This window comes from Ascaphus truei, chromosome 3, assembly GCF_040206685.1.
Source record: "Ascaphus truei isolate aAscTru1 chromosome 3, aAscTru1.hap1, whole genome shotgun sequence".
In the NCBI taxonomy this organism is placed as follows: domain Eukaryota; kingdom Metazoa; phylum Chordata; class Amphibia; order Anura; family Ascaphidae; genus Ascaphus; species Ascaphus truei.
This window is the reverse complement of record NC_134485.1, coordinates 315,190,899-315,217,480: the sequence shown is the minus strand read 5'-3', so window position 1 is coordinate 315,217,480 and position 26,582 is coordinate 315,190,899. Positions and strand designations below refer to the sequence as shown.

The 26,582-nt window shown below is 41.3% G+C and overlaps 1 protein-coding gene across 8 annotated transcripts in view; it reads left to right on the top strand.

Moving 5' to 3' along the window:
- The window catches only part of ENOX1 (ecto-NOX disulfide-thiol exchanger 1), a 628,404-nt gene that overhangs the window by 440,559 nt on the left and 161,263 nt on the right, over positions 1 to 26,582 (top strand). For all 8 annotated transcript variants that reach the window (XM_075591092.1, XM_075591093.1, XM_075591094.1 and 5 more), the window contains 2 exons: positions 2,805 to 3,011; positions 16,314 to 16,547. In XM_075591092.1, coding sequence (XP_075447207.1) covers positions 2,805 to 3,011; positions 16,314 to 16,547 — 441 coding nt within the window. The remainder of the gene's footprint in view (positions 1 to 2,804; positions 3,012 to 16,313; positions 16,548 to 26,582) is intronic.

Below are 26,582 nucleotides of genomic sequence, written 5' to 3'. Positions count from 1 at the left end.
GCACATAGTAGGCCTCAAAGAGCTAGAAAGAAATTGAACCATTCCACTCATCCTTTCATGCGGGGGAGGGTAGTTAGGCACAAACAAGTACACGCGCAAGGCAGAAAAATAAGCGATTTAGACACTAGCTGTATGGCAGGGATTGTTACCCCAAGAAATGATTGGTAGGCTATAGGTGCCGATTATTCAGTTGGGGCCGGCTCAGCCCAAATATTAGCTGTACGTTTTGAACATAGCAGCCATCTAATTTTGCTTAATTAGAGGGAAAGAAAGGGGACGGAGAGAACGCCACCCACAGGTCGGGCTTGGTGCGCCCATAGGCGAGTTTTTTGTGCCCATAGTGAGGGATTGCCAGTAGTCTCCGTGTTTTGATAAATTTTCTGTAAATTAGTAAATAAAGCTGTGCATTTTATTACCCTCGGCAACAGAATGACTGACTCCATTATTTCAGAGGGGGGAGGAGGGGGCGGGTTGTGGGGTAAAAGGGAAATGCTGCTAAATAGGCCTAAGATCTGAATCATAAGCCCTTATGTTAAGTCCTTGTGAAATGTGCTGTTGGTATATACTATTTCCGGGAGAGAACATGACTTAACATTACTTTATTGGTCTTTGAAGATGCACATTAAGACATAATGTGATGTCACTTTGTGGTGATTTGTGGATCTGGCCCTTTGTGTTTTTAAAGAGGGGGGGGGGGGCTGAGAAGTGTGGAAGATCCCGAAAATATCTCAACTAAAATGTTAGAAAGAGCTAGCCCTAGCTGTGAAGATATTGCAGTGGCCTCCGACAACATATACAGTAGGTTCATGAGCACATTGTAAACGTGTGTGTGATCATATGATGAGATCTTCTCCTTTAAAACTACCTGCATTTTTACACGCAAAAGTTCAATTTTTCACATAGTTACAGTTCAGGAACAGTTAGTAATTGAGAGTTAGACGTTCCGACGCCTTTAATGTGGCACCTGGTGCTGGGAAATATGTGTTAACCACGTATAACAACATCAGAGTATCATATTTATGTTTGTCCTGTAAAAGATCATTCAATCAGCAAACTAATCCTGTGTTCACGAGCACTGATACGGCAATGTCAGTGCCTTACTACAAAAACATCTGACCCTTTTCTCTGCCTTTAAAATAAATGGAAAGCCCCTTGCAATTGCTGCCTCCGAGACGATGCCTAGGGTTTCATACTGTAGCTATTTTTATTCTGTCAATGTTGGTTTTTAAGCATCGTGAGACAACTGTTTTAAATGTAGGCCCAGAGTTACAACAGCATTCATTTCTACTTACTGACTCCAATTTTTTTTTAATAGCCCTCTTATTTAAATGTAAGTAAGGAAGCATTGTTTTAGCTTCACAGACAAGTAAGTCCATGCATGCTGTTAGGTTACGCTGCCTGTGTTCTGGCATTCTGTTGTTTTATCTGGAACAAGACAGAGTAGATAACCAGCCGGAGTTTTTCATCATAATGTCATGCATCGTGATTCCTGCTTCTTCTTTTTTTCTTTGATGCTTTCCAGTGCAACTGAATAGGAATAAAATGACACCTATTGTACTCTTTGCTTTGGGATTTGTTTATGTAGCAAATTTTACAGCTGGCATAATAAATAATGGCCCCAACAAGAGCAAGTGTGAGGATATTTCAAGATTTTCTTTTTCAACTTGTTCTTTTTTTTTTTAAAAAGGTTTACGTTTGGGGGATTTGGGAAGGGAATGCAGAAAGAAAAAGGGGAAAAGAGGGGTGGGGGGTACATAATTACTGTGCACTTAAGTTTCTTTATATCATTCAAAACTGTTCCAGACCTCTCAAATGTTGTCAAGCGACAATAGGAATACGCTCTCTGCTATATGCATTCTGGGTCTGTCCCGCTCTACATTAGTCAAGTAAGGATAACCTGATTTAGGGATGTGTCCCTGGTCGCGATCTGCCACCGTTGTGTGCTTATTTCAAGCTTTCCTACCTTGTTAGCAAGCAGCATGCTGTGTGCATTTGTTACCATTTTACGCCTTAAATCGTTTGTTAAATTTGGATCATTTAATTTGATGAAAGTAATTCCAAATGAGGTAGTACAATTAAGAATAGCTTAGATGAAAATGCTAGCAGGATTTTGATCCAACATTTCATCAGATGACTTTGTTCTTTTACTGACCGAAATAATATCTTCTGATTGGGGAAAGTACTACGCAAGTGTATTCAGCTGTACATTAAAGGAGCAATCAAAGCAGACTTTTTTTTAAATTGTTTTACATGGGATTGAAGCAGGGGGTCTCCGGAGCTGAACCCCATGAATATCAGCTCCACGGACCCCCTGCTTCCTGAGATACAGGCCCTCTGTAGGGTGTGCCGGTATCACAGTGGAGTTTAAAGCCCCGGGTCACGCGGGCCAATGGGAAGCAGCACCGGTTGACGACACGGTTTCCTATTGGCTCGCAGGGCGCGGGAGCTTTGAAAAGCCGCCATCATATGAAGCACTTAAGCCAAACTGGAGCGGCTGCGGAGGTAAGTATATCTGGAAGCAGGGGGTCCCCAGAGCTGAAATTAATGGGGTTCAACTCCGGAGGCCCGTACTTCAATCCCATGTTATAAAAATACATAAAATTAGGTGGGGGGGAAGTCCGCTTGTATTGCTGCTTTGACAAAGAAAGTCAAAATTCAGAATACAGTTACTTTCCAAACTATGTAAGGGTTTTTCATTGTAAGCTCTTACTTTTGGAAAGTATATTGTTAAAGTTTTATTGGACTGCATTTATAATAAAGAAAAACACTTCATGTTTAATATCCTAAATTTTGTCTCAATTCAGATTTGCCTCCACCTTCTACAAGAGAAAGGCCTCCAGGCTGTAAAACTGTATTTGTTGGAGGATTACCCGAAAATGCCACCGAGGAGATTATTCAAGAAGTCTTTGAGCAATGTGGAGATATTACAGCAATTCGCAAAAGCAAGAAGAATTTCTGTCACATTCGATTTGCAGAAGAGTTCATGGTTGATAAAGCAATTTACCTCTCTGGTATAGTAGTTTCCCATTTGTATGTATATTATATATATATATATATATATATATATCTTTATTTATATACAGCTAATAATGTATATAGCACTTCACAGCAGTAATACACATGGCATAATAATATAAATAACAAATAACACATCATGTGAATAAGCTCTTCAGACATAAAAGTAACATTTAGGAAAAGGAGTCCAGGCCTCGAAGAGCTCCCAATCTAAGTGGTAAGTAAGGAGAACGTACAGAGACAGTAGGAAAGTTCTGGTAAGTGTGTCTGCAAGGGGCCAAAGTCGATGTATGAAGTATATAGTATCAGTCACGGAGCTACCCATATGCTTCATTGAGGAGGCTCTCGTTTGTACTTTTTCAGAACCTTCATTTTCAACTTTTTATTGGCCTTGGCACAAATTGCACCTAGAGTAATCTGCCATACATTAGTGGATTGTATTCCTCTTTGCAGGATTACCTTCGTGTTTACGTATTAATCCATTGGATTTTATTATTTTTAGTCAGGGCTGTCGACAGTTCTTCTAGGGCCCAGGACTACAACGGGATGTTTTGCGGAGAGTGGGAGAAGGCAGGTTGTTAAGTAGGGGAGAGGTGGAGGAAGTGTGTGCAGGTTAAGCATATGGATGGAGCAAGGGGACTGTCCTATTGAGCGGTGTGGGCAGAAAGGCCCACCTGCGCTCAATTCAGCATGGATCTGGCAAGGAAGGATCCCCACGTGACTTCCCTATCGGGAGCCCTGCTTTCAGTGGACCAACAGAGTGCTTCATTGATTCAATTATATGATACAGAGCTTTTGAAACCTCATAGGTTTCTTCTTCAAGTAAAAAATGAGTTGGAGGGGAAATGCAGTTAATTACCAGGTATACAAGTAATCTGTAAAGTATGATTGAGTTAAGGTGATTGATGGACATCAGGGTGTATTGAGAGAGGATTGGCATGACAGAAGCATTCTTAATGAATAATGGTGATGTATCAATGTTGGGAGAACTGATTAAGATGTGGCTTAAGCTAGGAGTTTTTGTGGACGAAAGGGAGCGGAGGAGATGTAATGTAATAGTGTCAAGAGAGCAGGTTGTAGAGAAGAAGATGGCGAGACGGTGTGAGACATCTTCCTCTGTCACTTTTGGGAAAGATTTTATGGTTGCTTTAGGTTCAGGGAGGGAGCTTGATGATGTGGGTACAGACAAAAGTTGACCCCTAGGACAGGATCCACAGAAAGCCCCCCACCTAATGTTGCACCAAAACCTAGTTTCATTGGCCGTAAATACGTTCTTAGATCTTGTCCTGGAACAGGATTACACATTTTCTGTCTCCCTTTGCAGTTTTGACTATTCCTGTCTCCCTTGTTTGGCTGCATGTTTTTCTCCTGTTCCAGCAGCTAGCTGCATGTGTAAGGCCTCGGCCAGGGTTCCTGCTGGCGTGCGGAGGCGCGCTGAGGCTCAGGGAAAGTGGGTGCTTTCCCTGGCCTTAGACAGCGCGCCGTCCGGGGGCGTGTCGGCGGGCGGGTCAGTGACGTCACGGAGCTGGTTTGCCCTCATTGGGCGAACCGCTCACGTAACCGGCCCTGCGCTCCGGCGAGCGCTGAAATTTAAAATTCTGCTAAGACCTGCGCTTCCGCGCGCTTGCGGAAGCGTAGGCGAGCCCCTACTAAAGCCGCTCTCATTGCGGCTGTAGGGGCTCACAGGTAAGTACAAGCGCGCCTCAGCCTTATGCCCAAGGCCTAAGGCAACATTATTGCTACATATGTCCCTTACACAGCCTTAGTTTGTTGCTCTGGCAACCTTCCAATCTCCTTAGCAAGAAGGTTGGTTTAGTCCAGCTTGCACCCCTGCCTTTATAGCAGTCACTTTGGTCCTTAGGGCTGTATATAGTGCCGGGTGTGCGCTACGCCGTGTGCGCTGAATTTTTGTTGGCTGACGTCAGTCAGCCTTTCTATAATGGCGCCACGCGCGCGTGCACGGCAGGGAGTGGGGAACCGACAGACAGCGGCAAAGATGGGGAAAATCATCTTTTCGCGCCGCTACCGGCGCTGAATGTATGTATATGTGTGTGTATATATGTATGCATGTGTATGAATGTATGTATATGTATATGTGTATGTATTTGTGTCTAAACAAATTTAATAAATATTTTATTTTTACCAATGTTTTTTCTTTTTAATAAATAAATTACACACACACACACACACACACACACACACACACACACACACACACACACACACACACACACACACACACACACACACACACACACACACACACACACACACACACACACACACACACACACACACACACTGTACCTTCACAGCTCTCACAGTACACATACAAAAAGCATGCGGCACGTGCACACGCGTTCACATAGGCACGCGCGGCCGCATGCTATATAGAACTGACCTTAGACCCTTCCTGCTTGTCACAGGAACATGTGCTTTAGATCTAACTAGCTGGCTTAGTAAGTACATGCTTCCTCCATTACACCCCTGCAAGGCCATCCTTTTTTACCGTCCCCCCATAACAGAGCACCTTCACATAGAGAAGCACTCTCTCACCACACATTACCATCTGCAAGTACCCTTTATATTTGTTTTTGACTCCCCCATTAAAGTTGAAGAAAATAAAAGGACTCTGTGTGCTCTCAAAAGGGGATGAGTTAAACCACTGGACTCACTCACATCCCACATGTGATCCTGGTTCCAGAAGAGATCTATTGTCTATACATATCACCGCTGAAATAGCTAAAGAGAAAAAAAAACTAGATCACAGGATCAATTGGTGCCTCCTGCTATACTGTTAGCAATTATAGGGGAAATGTTGCACACCACATAAAAATAATATAAGGATACAACTACCGATGCTCCTGGTTCATTTTGTTGGCAATAAATTAGTTTTGAAAATTCCGTGGAGCCCTGTTCTTTATACCTTCCATTGTATACTGTTAGCAATAACATATCAAATCAGATATAGACATAAGTGTCTTAAAATCTTCTTTTAATCCAGTAGAAGACATACCTCATGGTATACACATAAAAAGTGAAAATCAGAAAATTACAATAAAAACATGGCAAGAAGATAGCAGACATACTAACTATTACAGTTAATGTGAGATTGGCCCCACATCTACAAAGGGATATGGTAAGTAGTGATGATAACTTGGTAACTTCCCAATGAGTGTATCATCAATATGTATGCATAATATAGATAGTTAAGACAATCAAAAATAACATGTATATACATAAATGGATACAACCTCATCCGATTGTATATATCTCCGTAGATAGAGACAGCCACGCCCCGTTATGTTGGAATAAGTACCGGCTGTAATATGGAATATCTTAGCACACAATATGTCAACGAAATGTACAGATGCAGCGGCCGTTATTCGAACACTTCACGCGGTGTATACCTCGGAATACCCATGTCATGGCGCGTGATTTCTCCCAACCGTACCGCCTTTAGACGCGAGTGCAGAAAATGCCATTTTAGTGTTATGGTTTTTAAACACCTAAAATTGACACAGTAGCACAGTACTGTACACATTACAATTCATTCATTTCATTGCACACAAAGAAACAGAATCCATGAAATTCAAACAAAGCAACCGCGATAAACACGTGTGCCTGGGGCGATTGGCCGTGTTAATGCCGCGTGGAATACAGCAGAGCACACAAAACCGGCTCCGTGATTTGTTCGAATAACAGCCGCTGCATCTGTACATACTAAAAAACTATTGCATCAATCCAAGGGGGTATACACCCTCAAAATAGAGACAGTCTCGTTTAATACTATACGATGATATATAGCCGTAGTACCGTATAATGCAGATAAAAGTGAACATGGACAAAAATGCACTTGATAGATGTTACGGTGCCTTCACTAGGAGAATATCATCAGTAGTAATAAATCCCTTTAAGTGACCCATCCGTAAGCATATTGCCCGACAATGCACTGTATATAAATTGTCAGAATCACGTTCAGAATCAATATAAATGTGTGCAAGTCATGACAGTCCCATCTAGATGTATATGATGAAATCTACAAATGAAGGAATATGTAGTAATATAAAAGACCCTTTCAATGAATAACTATTTATTTATTTATAAAATATTTTACCAGGAAGTAATACATTGAGAGTTACCTCTCGTTTTCAAGTATGTCCTGGGCACAGAGTTAAGACAAATAATACATGTTTACAAATACAGTTACATAATGAGCAGGGTATACATTATATACAAGACATTGCATGCACAGTTAAAGATAATTTGTACTGTATTATGGGCGTATGAAACAATTACAGACCACATTAAAATGTGAGACAGCCTTAGATTTGAAAGAACTTAGACTGGTGGTGGATGTAAGAGTCTCTGGTAGGTTGTTCCAGTTTTGGGGTGCACGGTAAGAGAAGGAGGAGCGGCCAGATACTTTGTTGAGTCTTGGGACCATTAACAGTCTTTTGGAGTCTGATCTCAGGTGATAGGTGCTGCATGTGGTAGGGGTGAGGAGCTTGTTCAGGTAGCTGGGTAGCTTGCCCATAAAGAATTTGAAGGCAAGACTGGAAAGGTGAACTTTGCGCCTAGACTCGAGTGATGACCAATCCAGATCTTTGAGCATTTCGCAGTGATGTGTGTTATAGTTGCATTGGAGAACAAAACGACAAATTGCGTTGTAGAGGGTGTTAAGTTTGCTAAGGTGGGTTTGAGGTGCCGAGCCATATACTATGTCTCCATAGTCAATAATTGGCATTAGCTGTGCGATACGTTTTCTGTCCAGGAGACTTAAGGAGGATTTGTTCCTGTAAAGTACCCCTAGTTTGGCATAGGTCTTGGTTGTCAGGGTATCAATGTGCAACCCGAATGTTAAGTGGGAGTCAAACCATATGCCCAGTTATTTAAAACTAGTAACAGGAGTTAGGGTGGCGTTAGTGTTGGTTGTAATCTGGAGCTCAGTCGCTGGAAGCTTTAAAAATGTAGTCTTGGTCCCAAACACCATTGTTACAGTCTTGTCAGTGTTTAAAATCAGTTTATTTTGGGAAATCCAGTTTTCGAGTCTGAAAAAGTCAGACTGAAGTATGTGTTGAAGGTCAGAGAGGCTATGGCTGTGTGTATATAGGATTGTGTCATCTGCATACATGTGTATTGAGGCTTCCTGACAAGCTGTGGGAAGATCATTGATGAACACTGAGAAGAGTAGGGGCCCCAGAACAGAGCCTTGCGGGACGCCACAGGTGATAGCCAGGGGGTTAGAGTTAGAGCCAGAGATGGACACATGTTGGGATCTACCTGATAGGTAGGACTGAAACCAGTTTAAAGCATGCTTCCCTATTCCAGAGCTCTGGAGTTTGTTGAGCAGGATAGCATGATCAACAGTATCAAAAGCCTTTGCAAAATCTAGGAATACTGCACCAGTGAGTTGACCCCGTTCCATTCCACACTGGATTTCATTGCAAACTTTTAGCAGGGTAGTTACGGTGGAGTGTTTGGGGCGAAAGCCAGATTGGAATTGGCTAGGGAAATTTGTCTTGTTATAGTAATCGCTTAATTGGGAGTGGACACATTTTTCCATGACTTTGGATAGGATTGGGAGAAGGGAGATTGGTCTGTAGTTTGAGACAGTGTTTTTGTCCCCACTTTTGAAGATTGGGACAACTCTGACAGCTTTCCAGGTCTTAGGAATATGGCCAGCAGACAGGATAGAGTTGACTATGGAAGCAATTGGTTTGGCAATTGCTGGGGCACCAAGTCTTAGGAACCTAGATTGTAGTAAGTCAGGTCCACATTGGCTGCTTAGTTTTAATTTGAGACCTCATTGATATATATATATATATATATATATATATATATATATATATATATATATATAGTATATACTATATATCTATATATTTATATCTATATATACCTCTACATGAAAATATGGAAGATACCACATTGTACTGCACTCAAATGAAGCTAAAGGATTTACTGAAAAAACAGGCACAACTAGACAGCGATATCATCTTCCTCAGCAAATGCAAGAAGGAGCATATGATCCCGAAAGGACTCGTCCTCAAAAACCCACTTGCCACCACATACAACACAAAATTCTCCCAACAACTGTGCACCAGGAACTCATAAAGATTAAGGAACCATCTGATCAGCATCTGTTACAGCAACAGGAGAAAGACAAAAGAGATGATAGACTGCATCCTGGAGACAGGAGAAATACACACAGACACATGGAGAGGACTCCAAACATTCCATGAAAAACTCCTGAAGGGTCTTATTAGCAATAAGGAAAAGAAAAATAAAGAAAAACCTGGCGCCAAATAGTCAGTGGAATGTCCTGTACTCCTCAAGGGATCCGCACACTTGCTCGACAGACCATGCAAAGAAAAGAACACAAACAAACAAAAATCATAGCGCAACACTGTAGGGTAAGCAGTACTGCACTAATACACACAAACAGTTAAGAATCCTAGCGATTATTAAAATAATTATTTATTAAAAAGAACTATGCCAAGACCGACAATGGCAAATACAAGGAACCGCAGGTCATCCGGAGCACAAAAATTGGAGCCCTACTTACATACAGCAAGGTTTAAGCTCGCATGGTAGGAACAAGTGCATAGTTCTTTTTAATAAATAATTATTTTAATGATCGCTAGGATTCTTAACTGTTTGTGTGTATTAGTGCAGTACTGCTTACCCTACAGTGTTGCGCTATGATTTTTGTTTGTTTGTGTTCTTTTCTTTGCATGGTCTGTCGAGCAAGTGTGCGGATCCCTTGAGGAGTACAGGACATTCCACTGACTATTTGGCGCCAGGTTTTTCTTTATTTTGGTTTATTCTGTTAGTACTGGCAGTATCACCGGGCAGCCATCCTTTATTATAAGTTTTTTAATATCACACTGTGTATTACACTTTAGCGCTAGTTCACATTTTTTTCTTCACCAATAAGGAAAAGAAACTGCACAGACTGAGGCTAAGAATGAGATACTCGGCAGCAGCCAGCACAACAACTAATAATACAAACATTGACAGTCACCAAGAACAGGACTGCACTGTTAACCTCTCAGATTACACACCTAATCAAGCAGAGTCCTCAGTATTATCAAAGGGTCTCACATTCTGCCCTACCAAGCCTATGGACAAGATTGAGCTGTGCAGTGACCTGGAAGAATTCTTCAGAAGGCTGCGTCTTAAGGAGTTCTTCCACAACAGACACAACCAAGATTATGCCAACACGGCAGAAGGAGAGCCGCTGCACATGAGCAGGGAGAAGCAAAAATCAAACTGGATCCCACAAACTGGGCGCAACCCCACATTGGACCGGTACATTGAAAGCTTCAGACACAGCGCCAAAACCACCATCCTGGACAAAGTAAGGAAACAAACATATAATCTGACACTGATGGAGAGGAGAGCCATAGAATCGCTAAAGGCCAACCACAACATAACAATCAAACCTACGGACAAGGGAGGAGCAGTGGTCATAATGAACACCACAGACTACCTGCGGAAAGCACACAGGCAACTCTCTGATTCAAAGTATTACACCCAACTGCAGGAGGATCCAACTAAAAAATACATGCGAGAACTCAACAGGATCATTAAAACACTCCCGATCCGCACAAGAGAACAAATTCTGGACCTGATACCAGCTAACCCAAAACCTGGCACATTCTACATGCTCCCTAAAATTCACAAAGAGGGCAACCCTGGGCGCCCTACGCAAGATTGCCAGGAAACTAACCCATCCTCCAGGAAGATACAAGACTGCAACAGGTCTTCCCTGAAGCACCCTTATTATCATACAGACAACCCCATAATCTCAAGAATATTATGGTGAGGAGTAAAGTATTCAGCAGTACAACTGAATGCGGGACAAAACCATGCCAGGACCCAAGATGCAAAACCTGCGCAATGCTCTACACAGCGGACACAATACAAATACCACACAGGAATCGGGAATACAAAATCAGAGGAAGGTTCACCTGTTCTTCCAGCAATGTCGTGTACCTCATCATGTGCATGAAATGCCCAGGGGGCTGCTACTACATAGGTGAGACAGGGCAGGGGCTAAACAACAGAATGAACCTGCATCGCCACAGCATCACACGCGGTACAAGAGACAGTCCTGTTGGCAAACATTTCTCTGACTCTGGCCATAAGATGAACGATCTGAGGGTTGCCATACTCAAAGGTAATCTTAAAACCCCGAAAGCGAGACGGTTGCATGAATACAAATTTATGCAACTGTTCGGGACACTTAGCAGTGGCCTAAACAGAGATCGAAATTTTATGAGTCATTACTGACAGTAGTGAACTCTCGTCCCATGAGCGCTAAAGGCCATGTCTGTACATACTGTGCTATATCTATGCACACACAGCTGTCTCTAACACATACTAATACTCCTTGTTTTTCCATTCCTATACACCAATAGGGACCACTAAGTATCCACACACACTTTTAGTTGTGCTACAAACTCTCACATTTCCACACCCACCCACACCATTTATTACCACTCCCACTCCACACACACCTTGTGTAAAGCACTGTATATACTGTGGGCTCTCCATTCATTTTTATTCACACTGATACACATACACACTCTTTCTTCACTTGCTTTCAGTAACCTTTTGACACCTCTAGCCATAAAACACATCCACACCGGGGGGAAGGAACAGCACAGATAACATTCCAAGAGACACTGTTTTTAAGTATACCTTTTGCTTCATTCATTGTAACATCGCCGGAAGAAGAGATCAGTGTATCTCGAAAGCTCGCACAAATAAAAGCATTTCGTTAGCCACAGAACGGTATCATCTATTTATTTTTTGATTATTGAAGCTCGGCTAACACGGTACTGATACCACTACATGTATATATATCTATATATATATATCGTGAACCTCTGCCATGCATGCTAAATTATGGGAATGAGGGGGGTCCATATATGGTTGCCTCCACCGGTCACTGTATATCGGGCGATCTCACAAAATATACACTTCATGACAAATGTGACTATAGACAGGAGGGTATTCACAAATGTGCAGAATAAAAAAGTCATATAAAGCTGAGATACAAGCTATTCGTTTATAGAGTCTCTCGGGTCAGCGTTCTCCTTGTTGCCGCTGTCACTTTCTTGATGTCATTAAAAACCGACGTGTTTTGCATGACTGGGCACGTGTCTTCAAAGGAGAAGCATCCTTAAATACCCTCCGTGGTATCAGTACAGTATGTGTGGCTTCAACGCTGGCCTTGTGTCAGCGGATACGTTTCTTCGCTACTAAGCGCTAAGAGAAACAAAGTATCAAGAAAATGTGCACATGTGTGGATGTCTGTCATATCAAACACTTATTTAACATTCAAAAATGAAGCAAGCACTCATTTGACTAGTACTGTATGTTATTAAATCCTGCCTAGAAATGTAAAGCAAATATGGAAACATACTGACATATACAAAATCTTGAAAAGAAATTCATGAAAAAGTTGAGACTCACTAGCACAACAGGAGATAAAAAGGCATATAAGAGAACGATGGAAGGGAGAGAGAAGGTTAGAATTACATATAGCCAAAAGTGTTTTGAATTACAAGTGAAGAGTGAGTATAAAAGTGCAACCAGATAAATAGGATAAGTGCTCTGTGTTAACTCCAGCTATGTGTTTAGGGACCCACCTCTAAAAGTCAAAACGGGCCAAATATGATTTTAAAGTAAACAGATATGTCAAGTCTATTAGTACATCTACTGTTGGCCCACCTCTAGCAGTCAAAACACGTCTGATTATTTTAGGACTAGGTGTGTATAAGGAAAGCAGTGATACACATATCTCTAACTAGCTAAAATACTACATCGATGTGATAAATCAGAAGGACTAATAACTCAAAATTACCGTTAAGAGTATGTGTAAAAACTATATAATGTAGTGAATTTACTTTGTTCAAATATAAAAACTAAAGGTAATACATATCTCTCTGATAGCAATCCATCATCAGAGTACCATATTCAATAGTATTAACCATAAGTTCAGGCTAAACCGACATATATACAGTAAGATAACACTAGACGTAATAAACATCATAACCATTGAATCTCTGTGGTTAAATGAAAGGAGTAAAGATGAAGACCTCATTGATGAAAGTAATAGTTTTATATTGTTCACTAGACATATTCTTAACTAGTTGATAAACCTTTTTCACAGATCTTTTGCTATGTCCACGTTCATAGAATCTGTCCTTCATGTCTATAGCTTGGTTCTCATACTCAGTCATGGTAGAACAGTTCCATATTGATCTTAAAAACTGGCCTGTCGGTATGCCAGAGATCATATGTCTTGGCTGATGACTACTGGCCATCAATAGGCTATTTGTAGCTGTTGCTTTCCTAGCACACTGAGAACGTATCCCTATGTAGATTCGGGGCCAATCTCACATTAATTATAATAGCTAATATGCCAGCTATCCTCTCCTGTTTTTCTTGTAATTTTCTATATTTCACTTTTTATGTGTATACCATGAGATATGTCTTCTATTGGATTCAAAAAAGATTTTAAGATACACATATGTCTATATCTGATTTTATATATTATTGCTAACAGTATAGTAGGAGGCACTAATTGATCCTGTGATCTAGCTTTCTTTTCTCTTTAGCGATTTCTGCGGTGATATGTATAGATAATAGATTATTAAATATAATTAAATATTTTAGGTTAGGTTGGGGGATTTCTATGGATCCTGTCCTAAGGGTCAACTTTTGTCTTTAACCATTTTCCCACATATGCACCTACCTATTACACTCACAAACATTAAGCTTCAGGTTGAGCAGTGGGTCACTTTGTGTTTGTATAGTTTTATGTGGGTACAGCCAGGCTACACTTTGTGCCAATACACTAACAGGGTATAAAATATGGTGTGCTACAACATGGCTTTAAGACAAACAATCTCACAGTGAGTTAACAAAAATAATAATTGAACAGGAAAAATAAATTACAAATATCTTTTTAGCCCCACTTTACATAGAATCCCACAAAATATCAATCACATCAAAAGTATTAATAATGTCCCAGTTCTACATGAGATGTTAGTAATCAGAAGGAAGCATTAGTAGGTTGTTCGTTCAATTCCACAAGTTACCTCTGCTCACTTCTTCTATGGGATGGTTCACTCACAAAACACCAGCAAGTGTGACAAACAAAAGAAAAAAGAGAAAGGATATATGCTTCACAGGGTGTTGATACATTATAAGGATGTCCACAGTCAACTCTCCAGTTGCATTATAGCGACAGGTTTAGAGTATGTGGACGTTAAGGAGAGGGGAGGTGATAGACTTTCATAAACAAGGATTGTCCAGGTACAAGCATTATATACAAAGGATTTGAATGAAGATTTAGATCTGGCCGCTATTTCAGTTATTTTTATTTATGGCTATTAATATTTATACATATAATGTTTTATGGATGACATTATGGGATATATATTTTATATTTTGTTTGAATGTATTTGTGTAATTGTTACATGAGATGTTTTTTGTCTCTTCCCCTCCTTTTGATGGAAAGGAATCTATTGATAGACACAATAAATGTCTATAAATCATTATAAACATTTTTATATTGTCTTCAATTTTATTTACGAGATTATTTGAAGCAATTGCAAAATCAGGACATTTTTTTTCTCTGTTCCCTTGTTTTTAAATCTATTTATTAATACAGAAACAAAGTCCTGTGAACCATCCCAGGTGTCGGTGAATGATATGTACGGTATATGTGGGCAACTTTTGGATGTTACATTGGTTTTTATTTAATTAAATCCTACACTATTTTGAATCTTCTGCACAGCCTGTTAAGAGATGTCTTGATATTTTTGGTAGGTTGCCCTGTTTGAGCCATAAAGATGTGTGTGTAATGGCATTGGTGGGCATACAGTAGCAGAGAGTTGAGAACTGCTATTGGGAGTAGAAATAAGGGAGAAGTATAGTAGTTTTGTTCAGCAGAAGGGCAGAGTTGAAGAAAGTTGGGGGTTGAAGGAAGAAAGGGGATTTGTACTTTAGAAGGTTTTCCTAGTTTGGCAGGGCTAAATATACCATATAGCAATTTCTTTTCATAACAGCATAAGTTGCAAATAAAGTCGATCAACGTGGAACTTTATCCCATTTAAATACCAGTTTTTACCGATTCCCTTAACAATTCAGTTAGACCGGAATCATGTGGTTACCATGGAGACTGTCTAAATGCAATTTGCATCCTGTCGTCAACTTTGACTGTTTCTGCAAAGCTCAGTGTGTTTGCTTATGTTATCAAACCATGGCCAGTCTCATCTGATCCACTTATCAATTTTAGGCATACCACTCTCATACTAGTGCCAACTGCAATCAAACCAGCACCAGGATATTGCTAGGTCTGACAGTTTGTTGAGCAGAGAATGTCTTGACAAACGTAATGTTTTGTTCCAAACCTTTTTTTTTTAGTAACATGTTCAAGCAGTGACAAACTTGTTCTGCCCCTTCAATCTCATAATTCCTGTTCTCACAGAATGTTTGTATTCCCACTGGGGCGAGACAGCTGTTTAAAAAAAAAAAAAAAAGCTGTAGAAGGGAGTAAGGCCTCAAGTACTGTACGTGGGTTTTTTTAATTTCATTTTTTTATGGGGTGGGAGGGGGGTTATTACTGTAAATTTACCATTTTGATCATTGTTAAAATCTTGCTAAGAAAGACATGGTATCGGGAGATAAAAACTAGCTCCTTTTGAATGGCTGAATGACCACTAAGCTTAATATGAGAGCAAAGATATTCTCACTTCTAAACAACGGATAGGAAAAGTATTAGGGACTGCCAAGAGCAAAACAATGTCTGATACTGTATGTGTTAGGCACCAGCATACTGTACTGTAGCATCTGCAGTACATTGGTCAGTTTAGCATTTTGCTGACATTTTGCTTCCACCTAATTCTGGTAGTGCCAGATCCTAATTAACCACCAGGATTCCTTTACCAACTCCTGTTTATAGAAAGTTTCCTTATGTAACACTGTTTTCTGTTTGGCATATAGGGTTGGCATTGGTGAAATGTACAGTACATCAACTGCATCTGCTCCAGCAAATTGTATTTTAATTAGTTGACATACAAATTCTTAGAAATACACAAATAGATATGATGTGATCTGTAAATAATTTTGACATTTCATGCATATATTTTATTAATCGGAGATCAAAGTAAAATTGTAGTGATTTTTTTCCCTCTCCCAGTATATCTGCTGTCATCACAGATACTGTACATCCAACACATAGGTATATTGTAATAGTGATGTATCCTGTTTTTAAGGTTACCGAATGAGGTTAGGATCCAGCACGGATAAAAAGGACTCTGGCCGCTTGCATGTTGATTTTGCCCAAGCAAGAGACGACTTTTATGAATGGGAATGCAAGCAGAGATATTTTGCTAGAGAAGAACGCCATCGCCGCAAGTTTCAAGTAGACCAACTGCGACCTCCATCCCCTCCAGCAATCATGCACTATTCTGAACATGAAGCCACAATGCTTGCTGATAAACTTAAAGGTGAGGGCTCAATTGTGTAGCAACTACTATATCCTGGCTAGATCATAGAGCAAATCCTATATCTTGCATTGTTCTCCTTTAATAAACAATGACTTTCTTATTGTTTTACATGCGAGACTGGTTTAAGTAGGGTTCAGGGCTCTAAATGCAGAGGTATCTTTGTGTTTTTGATTTAGTGCGGTACGAACCAAATTGTCATACATTGTATAACTGCACAAGTCTATAGCGTGGGATGGGGCCATTGGCTGCTGAGTACTGTATTTATGGTAAAACACCAAAAACAATACATTTTTTTTAAAACAAAAATGTCTGTCTGCAATTTTCTTGCAGGTCAGCAAATCATTAACAACAATGCGAGTGGAATGTGCAGGTTTCAGGAGCTCATGCCATTTACATGGTCACCATAACCAAGTGGCTTGCTAAGAAGGGTTCTGGAGATTTCTCTGTTACCAGGGTCTTGAAAATTTTAAAGATTGTCTGGGATCAAAGGAGATCCTGGATTATGGCCTATGTGGTCAGAACTGGCAAAATTCCCTTGGTTTTGGTTATGTTAGGGGGGGAAAAGAAGGAAAAAATGATGTTGTGTAGACTGCTGCATCAAAGGATGCACTGCTGGCAAAGTATTATTCACAAGAAAAGGAATTGTATTGTATACATGCATTGTAATTCCAGTATAGTTTGTCACAATGTTTTCCTGTCCCTAGGTAATATAAACAGATATTGAGTGTTACAGCATAGAAAATCACGGATCACGGCAGACAGCAATTCTTGTACTTTCCTCTTCACCAACATGAAATCATTCTGAACTACACATAACTTGCCAAAAAAATCAGGTCTTGTTTTGTAGTCTTGAATCTGTCCTATAGTATGTTTCATATGCTGCACACATTCTTCAGTGGAAAAGATTATTTGTAAATTACCCCTACAAAGATGAAGAGATAAGGGATATGTGGGGTTCCTGAAGTCAGAGAAACTGGTGCAAATCCAGGAAGAGTTAATCATGACCTTGGTTTCATTATACCTAAATTATTGTGCATTTACAGTGCTTCATAAAGTGTCAGCATTGAAAACAAAGGAGCAAGAAAACAAAAACAACATTTTTCTTCAAAAGAAAATGTTTATATATATATTTATATATATCTATACACACATGCACACACACACACACACACACACACACACACACACACACACACACACACACACACACACACACACACACACACACACACACACACACACACACACACACACACACACACACACACACTCACACACTCACTCACTCACTCACTCACTCACTCATACTCACACTCACACACACACTTGGATTATCCTTGTTATTTTGACTTCGATTTATTGAGCAACTCAAAACCTTTTCAGCTGACAACAGCTAATGTAAATTCTAAATGTTTAATTTATTAGATATTTTCCATCTTTTCATTTAGGGAGAAAATAGGTCTTTTGCAGAAAGCTGTAAGCTTTATGTAATGTTTGTTTTGTTCCTAAGGTTAAAACATTTTTGGAGTCAGGAATTATGAACTTCAAAATTACATGCACCAAATCCGCAGTCTAGACACATGCATTTTATCAGTATTATCTAGTCACTGAGCAAGTATGAATAATATTTGAAAGTAATACTACAAGCAGACCAAGGACATCCCTGTCTCCTGAGAACTAAACTTCGTGGGCGGCTGAAACTGTTTGTTTCACATTTTCTTAACTGACAAAACCACTCATGAATCATCAACACTAATTTGTGTTTCTCGGTTGCATATACAGAATTACTTGTCATGTTCTGAAAAACCTCCGCTTAATATAATGGCCAATATAAAATAGGCTCTAATAAGGGGATCATCTTTATTTTCTCTACCTTCCAGGCATCCACCAATGAAGCCTACTTGTCTACAGTTACTTGAGATTAGGTGCCCATATCTGACCATTTTGAAGCAGAGAAGGTTTAGGGGAAATGCCATTTGGGGAGTTGAAAGCTTTGCAGTCTCTTGTTGGACAACTCTGAGTAAACAGAAATAGCTAAGGACAATTGACTTATAGCAAAAGTAATTTCAATACTGTACTTTGGATAGTCCTCTTCACTTAATGCATTGTAGGTGCCTGTACATCAAGGAACCTCTCACTCATGAAGCCCATTTTAATTGTCACTCTGTATTAATGTGCATATCTTTAAAAAAAGTTTCAGAAGAATACAATGTGTGAGGTGACCTGTTTGCAGTATACAGTATGTATACTTCATGCTTGACCCAAAGCAGAATGATCGATACTTCATTGTGATTATGAATTCACTTACTTTCCTCCTTCAATGTCGAATAACATAATATTCAGTGACAGGAGTGGGAGCGGAAGGGACTACCAATGATGTGTTACTTTAACGCACAGAGTATCACTGCTTTCCTGTTTACAAACTTACCATTTCAACGTATCTATTTTTTTAACTGGAATTTATTATAGAAAGCCTATTCCCATGTACAGTATACAGCATCAATAGTGTTTAAATCTTTCAAAACTACAGTCTAGAGAGCATATCCCCAATGTTTAATAGAGTACATGATGATCATTGTTGTTTGTTATTAAAATCTGTCACGGGACTAATCCTTTTTCAAGTTACTTCAACTTTGAAGGAAGGAAGATGTTCCTAATGAAATTCAATTACCCTTCAAACACATTCGGTTTTGTTTTTGCTACAACTCTATTCTTTCCCATATATATATGTATGTATATATACATATATATACTAAGTTAAGTTATGGTGGGTAAAAAAAGTGACAAACCCCTCCACAGCAAAGCATATAGCAAATGGTAATATTACTGTATGCTCATTTGCATGTCTTAGACAGGTCTGCAACCCCGCCTTTCACCATTATCACACAGCACTTCCACTGCAGCAAGGGATTCTGGGAAATGACATGCAAATGAGCACACAGTGTCACCTTAATGGTTTTGAAGCAAAAGGTGGCACTGTGTGCTCATTTGCATACAGTAATATTTCCATTTGCTATATATATATATATATATATATATATAAAACAGTAATATAGACAGCGCCCTTCACCCACCACACCCAAATTGCTGTAGCTCTGACTATATGTGGCAAGTGTTTGCACCAGGTATATTAACTAGTTGGATTAAGTTAATCAATATAATATGGCATGAAACAAATAATTCACTTGCCTATAAATTGAATGAAAAATGAATAAAAAACAAAGAAGTGTGCATAAAAATATTAAACAATATTTACACTAAATATAAAAATAAAATAAAAATAGAAAAATAAATAAAAATTGATTTGCAATGCAAATACCAAAAGATGACACAAAAAATGTGTCATGGGACTAAGCTAGACCAAAAATTGACCGTAAAATATGGCTCATATAACCAAAATACTGAACACATATACTCATAGTATGATTGAGCCAATAAGATATAAAATAGGAATACTTAAGTCCACATAAAGTCCATGATATGCAAATTACAAAAGTCCAGGCTGCTTCTTCTTGGGCTCACCAAGCTCCCACAGTACCTATTGGAAAAAAGAAAAGAGAAGCGCCCGATCCTTGTGTAAAATCAGATGAACAAATTTAATAAGTCATGGACAAGACAAATGCACACTTACAATTTGTCCGATAAAATAAGGCATGTTATGGGACCAGCCCATGCACCAACTGAAGACTCCACGGTGTGTAGGTTACCACAATGGTTCCAGATCTCATGTCCGCAAAAGCCGCTATCTCTAAGAGAAAAGTTCTTTATTGAACGAGTGTTTGTTTGCAGCGTATATATCTATCCTGGCCATACCACCTCCTACTTAATGAACTGTAGAGAAAATACTACTTTCTATTATTAGCTGGCTAATTAATTATCTTGACAGGGCTACCATGTATCATCATTCTACAATTGTTACAATGTAGTTGACTCAAATAGGAAAGGTATGTTAAAAAGCTTTTCATGGTAAACAAATGTTTTGGGTGTGGTGTGACACTTTGTGCAGGGCCGCCAACAGAAATCATGGGGCCCGGGACAAATGAAAGGAGCAGGCCCCCCCCAAACCCATAGCGTACCCCCCCCCGAACCCATAGCGCCCCCCCCCCGAACCCATAGCACCCCCCCTGAACCCATAGCGCACCCTCCCCCCCCCCCCGGACCCATAGCGCACCTACCACGAAAAAATATCTTTTAGCGCACAACTTTTACTTAAAGCTGCAGTTCAGTCTTTTTTTTTTTAATTAATTTTTTTACTTCAATAGTTTCATGTGGGCAATCTCTAATTACCTAAAGAACTGTATAGCTGCCAATCAATTCATTCTCCATGTATTGATAGGCGAAATTTGGTGACATAATTAGAGCTGGCATATGTTTTTATTTGCTTCTGTCAGTCAGTGGAAGCTCATGAATATTCATGAGCACTCCTGCAGTGACGTGCTAGAGGGAGGGCAGGGCTGACAAAGGGGTGTGCCAGGGCTTGTGACAGGACATGAAGGGGCAGTGCCTTAGCAAATAGCTGTTAAAATAGAATACAAGAAAATTGGTCTTTCAAAGTTGTTTTTTTTTAAAACAGAAAATGATAAAAGTATTTTTTCTTACTACAGAACTGATTTATTAAAAAAAACACACATGCAGGATATTGACTGAACTGCAGCTTTAACTGTTTTCTTATTGTGATACAGAAAAAAAACATTACAATGCAACTTGTTTATTTTTATATTTTCAACAAAAGACAGGTGACTGCCTGCCTTGAGTGACTTTGAGTGGCTGCGTGTGTGGGTGAGTGTCTGGGTGGGTGAGTGACTGGGTGGGTGAGAGACGGGTGAGAGACTGGGTGGGTGGGTGAGAGACTGGGTGGGTTGGTTGGCAGAGAGACAGGGTGGGTGGGTGGGAGACATTGGGTGACAGGGTGGGTGGGTGACAGGGAGGGTGGGTGACAGGGTGGGGGGGTGAGTCACACTGAGTGACAGGGTGGGTGGGTGAGTGACAGGGTGGGTGAGTGAAATTGAGTGACAGGGTGGGTGAGTGACATTGAGTGACATTGAGTGACGTTTGAGTGACAGGGTGGAGTGACATGGTGGGTGGGTGGGTGACTGGGTGGGTGAGAGAGTGGGTGGGTTAGTGGGTGGGTGAGTGACCTTGAGTGACTGGGTGGGTGGGTGAGTGACTGGGTGGGTGAGTGACTGGGTGGGTGAGTGACTGGGTGGGTGAGTGACTGGGTGGGTGAGTGACTTGGTGGGTAAGTGACTGGGTGGGTGAGTGTCTGGGTGGGTGAGTGACTGGGTGACTGGGTGGGTGAGTGACTGGGTGGGTGGGTGAGTGACTGGGTGGGTGGGTGAGTGACTGAGTGGGTGAGTGACTACTGGGTGGGTGAGTGAGTGATTGAGTGGGCGAGTGAGTGATTGAGTGGGTGAGTGACTGATTGGGTGGGTGGGTGGGTGAGTGAGTGACTGGGTGGGCGAGTGAGTGACTGGGTGGGTGGGTGGGTGAGTGACTGGGTGGGTGAGTGACTGGGTGGGTGAGTGACTTGGTGGGTGAGTGACTGGGTGGGTGAGTGTCTGGGAGGTGAGTGACTGGGTGACTGGGTGGGTGAGTGACTGGGTGGGTGGGTGAGTGACTGGGTGGGTGGGTGAGTGACTGAGTGGGTGAGTGACTGGGTGGGTGAGTGAGTGATTGAGTGGGTGAGTGAGTGATTGAGTGGGTGAGTGACTGATTGGGTGGGTGGGTGAGTGAATGACTGGGTGGGCGAGTGAGTGACTGGGTGGGTGGGTGAGTGACTGGGTGAGTGAGTGACTGGGTGGGTGAGTGACTGGGTGGGTGAGTGACTGGGTGGGTGAGTGACTGGGTGGGTGAGCGACTGGGTGGGTGAGTGACTGGGTGGGTGAGTGAGTGACTGGGTGAGTGACTGGGTGGGTGTGTGAGTGACTGGGTGGGTGGGTGAGTGACTGGGTGGGTGTGTGAGTGACTGGGTGGGTGGGTGAGTGACTGGGTGGGTGAGTGAGTGACTGGGTGGGTGAGTGAGTGACTGGGTGGGTAAGTGACTGGGTGGGTGAGTGACTGGGTGGGCGGGTGAGTGACTGGGTGGGTGGGTGAGTGACAGGGTGGGTGAGTGACATTGAGTGACAGGGTGGGTGAGTGACATTGAGTGACAGGGTGGGTGAGTGACATGAGTGACAGGGTGGGTGGGTAAGTGACAGGGTGGGTGGGTGAGTGACTGGGTGGGTGAGTGACTGGGTGGGTCAGTGGGTGAGTGAGTGGATGGGTGGGTGACTGGGAGTGTGGGTTAGTGACTTAGTGACTGGGTGGGTTTAGTGGGTGGGTGGGTTAGTGACTAGGTGGGTTAGTGACTGGGTGGGTGAGTGACTGGGTGGGTGGGTGAGTGACAGGGTGGGTGGGTGAGGGACATGGTGGGGGAGTGGGTGAGTGACTTGACTGGATGGGTGAGAGAGTGGGTGGGTGAGTGAGTGAGAGACTGGTGGGTGGGTGAGTGAGTGACTAGGTGGGTGAGTGAGTGGGTGAGTGACTGGGTGGGTGAGTGACTGGGTGAGTGACTGGGTGGGTGGGTGAGTGACTGGGTGGGCGAGTGAGTGACTAAGTGGGTGGGAAAGTGACTGGGTGGGTGAGTGACTGGGTGGGTGAGTGACTGGGTGGGTGAGTGACTGGGTGGGTGAGTGACTGGGTGGGTGAGTGACTGGGTGGGTGAGTGAGTGATTGGGTGGGTGAGTGATTGGGTGGGTGAGTGACTGATTGGGTGGGCGAGTGAGTGACTGGGTGGGCGAGTGAGTGACTGGGTGGGTGGGTAGGTGACTAGGTGGGTGAGTGACTGTTCTCAAATATGAGTGGAGCGCTGTGTGACTCGTTGATATGAAAAAGAAAATGAATACAATAGTGCAGATGGTACAACAATAATGATCTGAATATAAATGTTCTCTGTGATGGTTGTACTCACAAGTTAAAATAACAAATAAGGCGTATCAGAGACCCTTCTCTCTCTGATGGGAGCCCTTTAATGGAAATCCCTCAGAGTGGTATCGTGATACTGGAAGCTCGGATTGTAGATATTCAATGATTCTCCCAGGGGTATAGGAAATAAAGAGAGAGCATACAATAGAGTAGTATAGTCTAATTATATTGGCAGCAATCGATTAATATATGTAATAATACACTCACATTTTAAAAAGTATTACTGTTCGAGGGAGAGGACAGCTGTGGATGGTGAACGCTGGTTTCTCCTGGAGCGGTGAAGCCCTTCCGCATACGTCACGGATCCCCTCGTCACGTCCTGTGTCGTCTTGGATTCGGGCGGAAGAGGCTATCTGGTGTGTCCGTCTCCTGATAATTTGCCAGCAGTTCTCTCCAGTGATCTCCTCAGCACAGTCACCTCCCACAGTGGATCGATTCAACGCGTTTCGCTGTGGCTTCGTCAGGAATCGAATTAGTTAACCCCATAGATCCTCCCTTATTTATATAGTCCATCATCGGTCTAATCAGGGGGTCCTATCAGCTGATTGGAATTACATGTCTAATTTGCATATCATAACATGTGAGGTGTATCTCAATTCTTTTAAACAGTACAAACAGTATGAAAGATTGGTATTCTACAATATAATTAATACAATTCTATTACAACAAATAAAACAGTTATATTTTAATTCAGAATATATTAAAAATATTTAAAACAAATAATGATGTAAAAAATGTATAATGAAGTATATAAAAAACGACGCAGGGAGTGACGGAGCTCTAGATAGGATGAGGAAGATAGACAAAATTAGATGTTAATACATTCTAAAATATTCAAGCAAATCAAATATCATATTTTATTAAAAAATTTTGTTTAAGAACTTTGATATTAAAATTACCATAATAGAAACACCATATTGTAGTAAAAAACGATATATAAAAATATTTTAAAGAACAATATTTAAAGAACAATATTTTTAAGAACAATATTTATAACAGTAACATCATATGTTAAAATCATTGTATTAAGAACATTATATTAAGAAGGCACCAATGTCTATGTCAACATTTAGACCCTTTGGACTGAGGGTCTGTAGCTTATGTATCCAAAAGGTCTCCCTTTTTGCTAATGTGTTTAATCTATTGCCCCCCCTCCAATGTATTGGGACATGTTCAATACCTTTAAAGGTTATAGATTTAGGGTTGGATTGATGGCATACAAAAAAATGTTTAGAGACATTGTGTGTTAAAATACCCTTCTTAATATTTAAAAGATGTTCTAAAATCCGTACTTTTAGAGGCCTTGAGGTACGTCCTATATATTGGAGACCGCAAGGACACTCTAAAAGGTAGATGACAAAATCGGTTTTACAATTGATGTACCCCTCAATTTTAAAAGTTTCACCAGTGGTGTTGGATTTAAAATTAAATTTATCCTTGTGTTTATGCGTGCATGCCTTGCATGCATAACAACCAAAAAAACCTGTTGGTTTATCCAGCCATGTACTAGTCTCTTCATTTTTCTTCTTTGAAAAGGTGGTCGGTGCTAACTTATTCTTAAGATTTGGTGCTTTTTTAAAAATGACGACAGGTTTATCAGGTATATGATCTTTTAAAATTGTGTCATTTTGAAGAATGTGCCAGTGTTTGCCTATTATATTTTTGATCTGTGATGCTTCTCTATTATATTGCGTAAGAAAAGCCATATTAAAATTAACATTTTTGCTCATACTCTTATCCCTTGTACTTAATATAGCTTTGCGGTCTAAAACATCTGCTCTAGTGACAGCTTTATCAATAGTATTTGAATTATAATTTCTTTCCTTGAATTTATTCAACAGGACCTTTGATTGTTCATGGTATATATTTTCATCAGTACAATTTCTTTTAATTCGTCTCAGTTGTCCATATGGGATATTGCGAATCCATTCAGGATTATGGCAGCTGCTTTCTAATATGAAATTATTACTATCCACTTTTTTAAAAAATGTTTTCGTTTTTAACGTATTGTTTTCAACATAAATGGTTAAGTCCAGGAATTCTACCTCTTTCTTACTCCAATTGGTAGTAAATTTCAGATTCAAATTGTTATCTCCCATATGTCTGAAAAAAGCTTCAAATTCTTCTACACTGCCCTTCCATATGAACAGGATATCGTCTATGAAACGATTCCATGAGACAAGGTTCGCACCAAATACCTGGTTGGACCATATATGGTCGTCTTCCCAGACTCCCATAAAGAGATTTGCGTAACTTGGTGCGAACCTCGTCCCCATTGCGGTCCCTTGTTGTTGCAAATAATATCTATCATTAAACCAAAAATAGTTTTTTTCCAAAATAAATGTTATAGATTCAAGAAGAAAATTAATTTGTTCATCTTTCATTTCAGTATCTGTTCTCAATATTCTGTCAATGGGTGAGAGAGTGGGTGGGTGAGTGAGTGAGAGACTGGTGGGTGGGTGAGTGAGTGACTAGGTGGGTGAGTGAGTGGGTGAGTGACTGGGTGGGTGAGTGACTGGGTGAGTGACTGGGTGGGTGGGTGAGTGACTGGGTGGGCGAGTGAGTGACTAAGTGGGTGGGAAAGTGACTGGGTGGGTGAGTGACTGGGTGGGTGAGTGACTGGGTGGGTGAGTGACTGGGTGGGTGAGTGACTGGGTGGGTGAGTGACTGGGTGGGTGAGTGAGTGATTGGGTGGGTGAGTGATTGGGTGGGTGAGTGACTGATTGGGTGGGCGAGTGAGTGACTGGGTGGGCGAGTGAGTGACTGGGTGGGTGGGTAGGTGACTAGGTGGGTGAGTGACTGGGTGGGTGAGTGACTGGGTGGGTGAGTGACTGGGTGGGTGAGTGACTGGGTGGGTGAGTGACTGGGTGGGTGAGTGACTGGGTGGGGGAGTTACTTGGGTGGGTGAGTGACTGGGTGGGTGAGTGAGTGACTGGGTGGGTGGGTGACTGGGTGGGTGGGTGAGTGACTGGGTGGGTGAGTGATTGGGTTGGTGGGTGGGTGAGTGACTGACTGGGTGAGTGACGGTGGGCGAGTGAGTGGCTGGGTGGGTGAGTGAGTGACTGGGTGGGC